Source organism: Vitis vinifera, chromosome 5, assembly GCF_030704535.1.
Source record: "Vitis vinifera cultivar Pinot Noir 40024 chromosome 5, ASM3070453v1".
Classification (NCBI taxonomy): domain Eukaryota; kingdom Viridiplantae; phylum Streptophyta; class Magnoliopsida; order Vitales; family Vitaceae; genus Vitis; species Vitis vinifera.
Genome location: NC_081809.1, coordinates 22579628 through 22587113, shown reverse-complemented (window position 1 = coordinate 22587113; position 7486 = coordinate 22579628). Strand labels below are relative to the sequence as shown.

Sequence of the window (7486 nt, the reverse complement as noted above, 5' to 3'; positions counted from 1 at the left end):
CAAGACATGTGATAAAAGTAGATTCCCAGATCCAATATTGGCAAATATTTCATGTGTTTGTAGAGCAAATGTAATCCCATGTAGTGATCAGCTGAAAGTGTTGTGCAAAAGTTGATCCCGCTTTATGTTGATGAGGGGCATTAACATATGATAAGATAGGCACAAAGGACCTACAGGCTGCGACTTAGCAGCAACACAGAGGGTCAAAGGCTGGTTTTGTGGCACTATATATTTGTTTATTACGGTTATATAGTTTGTAGAACTGTCAGAGTTGCCATGAGGTAATTGGGCCTATAACAATCAACATGACCATACATTAAAAGGCCTCTTTTTTTTCTTTTTGGCTATTCCTTTTATCATCTACCCTTTGAGATATTGTTTTGAAAGTCATGTTGGTCTGCCTTGGTCGATGCTTGTAATGAAGGAAAAGGTGGACTAAGTGGGACATAGTGCCACAAAAAAGAAAGTTCTGCTAATGGAATTGATGATCAGTTGTGACACCTTCCAATATAATAAGTTGCAGTTTCTCTCCATAATATTCATGGGGGATCATCATCCAAGGTGTTTTATTACTGGAAACAGATTGAAGATGCAAATACAAGGAGATTAGATCAGTAATTATTTAGGCATTCCTCTACCCTTCATAACATGCTTCTTCAGCCCTGAAATGTGAATGTTGGTGATATAGTCTTCCCAGTCCACATTCTCCACATCAAGTCGAAATCTCTTCATCTCTTCTTCAGACATGCCTTCCATTAGATTATGGGTGTTGCTATTGTCAAACCTACAAGTAATTTTCATTTGTATCTAGCTTAGTAAACATTTGCAGGTGTATAATTGTGTGCTAAAGGTTAATATCTTACCTTCCTCTAAAGAACATATAGGGCTGGTATACCCTAGCCAAGTTTATAGCATGTTCAACTATCATTTTGCACTTTCTTTCGAGCCTTTGAGATGCTTTATTGCCTGAAATCGTCAACCTCCTTTGCTGAACTATCTCTGTTTGCATATGAGAGGAGAAGTCATCCATTGGGCTGAAAATTTTCATTTCCTTCATGTCCACTGTCTTCCCTTCTGTGTCCATATTAATAGGGGAACAAATGAAGTGTTCATAGGAGTGCTTGAACAAGTCACCAAGCGGTAGCGGATTTACAGCCGAAGAACCAACATGGTAGACTTTGATGCCTGGTTTCCCTGCAATCCCATGCTTTGCCATTGCTGCTATGATTGCATTCACAACCATAACGACGGGAATCTGCATTGATCCATTTATAGTTATCTCATGATTAGTTCAGAAATTAATCCATTGGGGTGAGATAGATCAAAGGAAAAAGAAGTCCTACTGACCATATCAATGACTGCTTCAGGATTCACTAAAAAACTTGGGAGGTTGACTCTTCCATAGGATAAAATCAATGGGTCTGCCATTCTGATGTTTTACCCAAACAATAATAGATGATCTTAGAAAACAAAAAACTGATTATTGCTGAAAAAATGGGATTTAGTGCAAGGGCATGAAAATGGCAGTGATATAAGATATCTGTTTCCTTGTATCCATCCAGGGAAAGGATCATCGAGGGTGCTTCCGATGGCGGTTGGACGAATAATGACCAGAGGTATGTCTCCTCTCATGCTATTTATCAGCATCTCACCCATGGCCTTGGTGAACTCATATGGGTTATGCCATCCATGAATTCTTGCCCTATTAGAGAGAATTTTCTGTCCAACTTAGTAAGGAAGAAATAATCAAATATTATGATTCCTACTGTGAAGAACTCAGAACATGGATATATGATTAAGGCTAGTGCAAGAGTGGGAAGTACTTAATACTTTTTCTTAGGACTATCACATATAGTCCATTTTTGAAGTTTTATTTTCCTCCACGAGATTCTAAATGGACATTTATAGGGAAATAAAAGGCTTTGGCTTTACCTCTCCAAACCCAATGCTTTCATCTTCTCATCTTCTAAGTTGCCTTCAAAAGCCACTTTTGAATCCAAAGCTATCTCTATTTCACCATCAACATCCAACACAGGGTATGCTAATGGTGGGAATTCAGAGGCGGCCTTCTCCCTTGCTATCCTCTCTCCCATGTGGAAGGGCTTCTCCATGATCATCCCTTCTCTTTCACCACTAACATAAGCTGCATGAGAAACAAAGCTACCTCCATGATGTGTTTCATTTTCCTAGTTCATTTCTTAACAATCTAGTGCGGGTTCAAAGATCAAGGCTACTGACCGGTTGATACATGTAGGAAAACTCTAAGATTCTTGCAGTACTTGTTTGTGAAGTCCATGAGTCGACGAGGTCCTAGTACATTTGTACTGAGGGAAACATCGTACCTAGAATTTGGAACTCAATTTGAGTCAAATAAAATTAAACCATGCGCTTCTTGTATAAAAATGAAGCATGTCTATATATTCAAGTGATGAATGAAGTGGAACCTCTCCTCGAAATTTGTATTGGCTGCTGAATTTATTATAACATCAACTTCCTCTGCAATCTCAGAAATCGAATTTGCATCGATGCCAAGATCAGACTCACACAAGTTCCCAACAACAGGAGCCAGTTTGCTTAGAATGAAATCTTGATAATACTTCCCATGCCTTTGTTTCAAGCACTCAAATAGCTCTGAATCTATGATCTAGATAAAAAGAAAAAGTAAATCTTGTTCTCAGCACCACCAAAAAGAACCAAAAAAAAAAGAAAAAAAGAAAACATTCCAATTTTTAAGAAAGCTACCTCAGTTTTCAATCTGTCCATTGCAGCTTCCTTGTTCTTTGCCTTGATCAAGACAAAGATTTTACCGACATCAGGTGCTGTTCGTAGTATCTTCTCAACAACAGCTGAAAATTAGAAATGAAAAACATGAAGTCATGCAATAGTTAGGGTTCTTACCAACTTTTAACACACTGTTTTTTCTTATGTTTTCATTCAAATTGAAGCGGGGGTAAGTTGAAACCATTTCTTAAATTAGCATGAAAGGCTGGATGATCTCTTTCATGTATACGTCTGTTTAACAAACTGATCAAGAATGAGCCATACCTTTGGCTAGGAACCCAGTTCCACCAGTTATAAAATAGGTCTTTTCCTGGAAGGAACTGAAGAATTCCAAGACCATTAGTGATGGAAGTATTGGTGGTGGTGGTGGAAACTTCCATCTCTTTCAAAGTTCTAACTTTTTGAGTCCTCGATTGCTGCATCAAAGCTCTATCACTTTCACCACTTTGGCAACAGAAGATGCCGGTGTTCTTCCTCTCCCACAAGGAAGTAATGATGTTAGTGCCATAACCATGGTCAATTGTATGGAGATGAGAAGATTTCTTCACTGCTTTCAGTTCAACGACTGAAGTTTTGAAGAAAGAAGTCATCATAATTGCACCGGAGAATGAAGAAAGAGATTAGTCTTGAGGGCGAGGTTATAAGAAAAAGAAGGCGATGATTGATATATATATACTTAGCAGCTAGCTATTCTTATAATGTACTAATCATGTCGAATATGTTTGGTTACCAAAAATACTAAGGAAAGAAAAATAATATTAAAAAAATAATTTTTTTTATATTTAATTGTCAAATAAAAAATATCAAAGAAAATCAAATATAATTAAATTAGTTAAAAACTTATGTATTTTCACATTACTTAGGGGTGCAAGAGTTAAAATAAATTAAATGAGTTTGAAATAGGATATAAAAATAATTTATTAACTTTAAATATATATATATATATATATATATATATATTTCACTTCTTTTCTTCTAGTTTTTGTCTTTATTTTCTTTCCCCCACATTTTCCCTCGATTTTTCATAAACCAAATATAGTCATAGATTATATATATACACGTGGTTCTCAAAAAATACTAAGGAAAAAGGAAATATATTAAAGAAAATGTATTTTTTATATTTTGTTGTATATATTATAAAAAATAAAAAAGAAAATTAAAATTAATTAAAATCTTATATATTTGCAAATTATTTAATCTTATATTAAAAAAATTAAAATAAATAAAATGAGTATGAACCTACACATAAAAATGATTTATTGACTTTAAATCTATTTTATATTTTTCTTCACTTTTTTTTCTACTTTTTCTCTCTAATTTTTTTCCCTTATATTTTCTCCCAAACTTTCCTCCAAACCAAACATAGTCATTGAGTAAGGAGAGAGAGATATGAGAAACCAGGGTGTGCATGCAGGAGAGTAATTCCCAAAGGATTAGATGTGTGGTCCTATTCCTAACCTGTGATGTTTGAGAAAGATTTAAAAATTAATTACTTTTAAAATTTTGACAAATGACATGACTTGATTTTTTATTGTAAGATATCAAAATTTACTATTTTTTATTATTTATATCTAAATATAATTAATTCTCCTTCAAAAAAAAAAGAAAAAAAGAAAAAAAGAAAAAAGAAAAAGAAAAGGCACGCTATCAATAAAAGTATTTTAAATTAAATATATTTTTTATGAAAATAATTCTCCCAGATAAACTTTTGAGAAAAGTCAACAATTGTTTTTATAATAAAATTTTGTTAGGGACTCAAATATGAATATATATATATATATATACCTGATTTTTATAACAAATTCTCAAAAAAAATTATTACTCTAAGTTTTGCCACCAAAATATAAACAGGTTTCAAACCTGCATAGCTTGCATAATACAAGAAAAGTTCCTCACAAAATTGACCATGTCTAGAAAGATATGATAAGCCTCAAAAACACTATATAAAAAGAAAAAAAAATTGTATTCTTCATCTTTTTTAAGAATTCTCTATCTTTCAATTACTACTATATAATACCCTATAAAAAATAATTAAAAATATCTTAAATTTAGAGTTCATGTTAAGAAGTATTTTTAGTGCAAGTAGTTTTCTCTGAATTTTTAGAAGAGTCGCTTATTAAGGGTTTCTCCACATCTAAGGAAGATTGACCACGGTCGATTCCTAACTACTTCGAATAACTATCTTTCATACCGTCAAAGGTCTTGTCTTCAAAGGGGACCAGGTCAAGACCGATTCCCTGCAAAGCATAAGGAAATGAGGAAATAGCACTTTGGGAGGTTCCTATCGCCATTGACAACAGCCTCAGAGAGTGAGGAACCACAACAAGAGCTGGACAAACTAACCAGGCTTATGGCTTCGATCAGAATAGTCCTGGTCTTGGGGACACTTCAAGTAATTTTTTAACACTATAAGTGAATTTTTAGATTTTTGAAAGTGTATTCTAAACTTTGCCAAACAAGTATTTTTTTTTTTAAAAAAAAAAAAACACTTTTAAGGCTAAAAATGCTTCCTAAAATCACTAGACTCCTATTCTAAGAAATAATCTTTTTTAAATAAATTCTAAAAAAAAAATTATCAAAAGCCTGTAAAAAAAATATTTTCTAAATTAGAAATTTGTTTTTCAAAATAGTTACTAAATATATATTTAAAATTTTGACAAGCTTATTATTTCATATATATATATATATATATATATATATATATATAGAGAGAGAGAGAGAGAGAGAGAGAGAGAGAGAGAGAGAGAGAGAGAGAGAGAGAGAGAGGACTATGGAAGGGTCACTTATCTCAAGAATTTCTAGAGGATAATTTTACCCTTAAATGTGTTTTCTAGTATATATATATATATATATAGAGAGAGAGAGAGAGAGAGAGAGAGAGAGAGAGAGAGACTATGGAAGGGTCACTTATCTCAAGAATTTCTAGAGGATAATTTTACCCTTAAATGTGTTTTCGATACTATCTATAAATAAATTTGAGATTGTCAATAAATAGGGCCTAATAAGGGGCCACACATGATGATAAGTACAATTAATTAATAGTGCATATCTTGTGTCCCAAAAAATTGTTTTTCACTTTTGAACAATCAATCGATTGTTTAATAAAGTCTCACTTATAAAAGTTAAGGATAAAGATAATTTTATTATTTACTTAAATGGACTTGCAAATGATAAGTCCAATTTAATGTCAGGATTTTTATAAAAATAATCTAATAAATTGTTCATTATAAGAAAAAAAAATTGAGATTTTTTAGATAATCCGGTTTTTTTTTTTAAATCAATATATCGTAAATAGAAACTACACCCTAAGATTATTATGTCATTTTACATATGTAACATATAATAAAAAACTTTATTACCCTAATAGAATGAATAATTATTTTTTATGAGCACTCATCAATTGAATGATATACAAATATTCAATTGAATAACACAGTTATTCAATGGAATAATATGCAACTATTCGTTGGATAATATAGCATATGAAAAAATTAAATAAAAATCAATTAAATTATGTTGTAATATATTGTAATGTTAGTGTTTGTATTATAAGTATAATGTATTTATGTCATACATATATTTTATTATAAAAATAATAATGCTTAAAATGTTTATTCATATCATATTAATGTTAACACATATTAACACACACACACACACACACACACACACACACACACACACACATATATATATATATATATAACTACGAGTTTCATGAATTCAAATTAGTACTTTATTAGGTTTAAAAAATTATTCATAATATAAGTATGGTATGATGTATGGTATAATCATACAAAATTATCACTTCTAAAAAAAAAAAAAGTTCAAATTTTTTTCAATTAGGTTTTATTGTAATATAAGTGTACTTATATTGTACTCATAATATATTTTTGTCATACTTGAATTTTATAAAAAAAAAAGAAGTAATAATCTTAGAGATCACTTTTTATACCTCATTAATATTCAACATATCACATGTATTAACATCATCAACTCAATGCATTAAGAAAAAAAATTGTATATAAAAATTAAGGGAAAAAAAACACTATACAAAGAAAAAAAATTTAAAAAATCATATAATTTTTAAAAATTATTTTATTATAAAAAATAAAAAATGATTAAACATTCCCATCATTTTCTTTTTTCCTTTTAGAAAATTCTAATGAAAAAATAAACATTTTATCTTCCTTGAATTTAATACAAAAACATTATTTATCAATTTAAAATTTTTAAAAATATATATGAAAAATTCATCATTTTTATTATATAATTATGAAACTTGTTTTTGTTCGTAATAAAATTAAAAATTAGAATGAAAACAAAAAAAAAAATACACATTAAATGTTGTTTTAAAAATATTTCTTATAAGTATTTTTGTTTTAAATAACAAATTATATTATCATTATATGTAATAATTATAAGTGTTAAACCCTAAATTTTGATTTAAAATTGGAATGTCAATAATTACAATAAATGCAATATCATTATATGTAATAATTATAAGGGTTAAACCCAAAATTTTAATTTAAAATTAGAATGTTAATAATTACAATAAATATGCACCATAAGTGTCTTGACTAATTAAGTTGAGTGTGTTATTTAAATGTCGTCCCCAAAAATTGTCAAAAGAGATCACCCTCTGTTGTCTTTATCACACCCAACCCATCATCCCTATATGCTAATTGTCCCAAGAAAAATGAAT

At 30.2% G+C, this 7486-nt stretch overlaps 1 protein-coding gene and 1 pseudogene across 1 annotated transcript; both read right to left on the bottom strand.

The window, feature by feature from the left end:
- Positions 1-545: 545 nt before the first annotated feature.
- Positions 546-1459, bottom strand: LOC109122685 (fatty acyl-CoA reductase 2, chloroplastic). Its single transcript, XM_019220217.2, has 3 exons — positions 1348-1459; positions 864-1255; positions 546-784 (listed from the first exon to the last, which is right to left on the bottom strand). Exons 1-3 carry the CDS (start codon positions 1426-1428, stop codon positions 619-621), a joined length of 639 nt encoding a protein of 212 aa, XP_019075762.1. The 5' UTR covers positions 1429-1459; the 3' UTR covers positions 546-618.
- Positions 1460-1461: 2 nt separating this feature from the next.
- On the bottom strand, positions 1462-3448 carry LOC100265271 (fatty acyl-CoA reductase 2, chloroplastic-like; annotated as a pseudogene).
- Positions 3449-7486: the final 4038 nt, after the last annotated feature.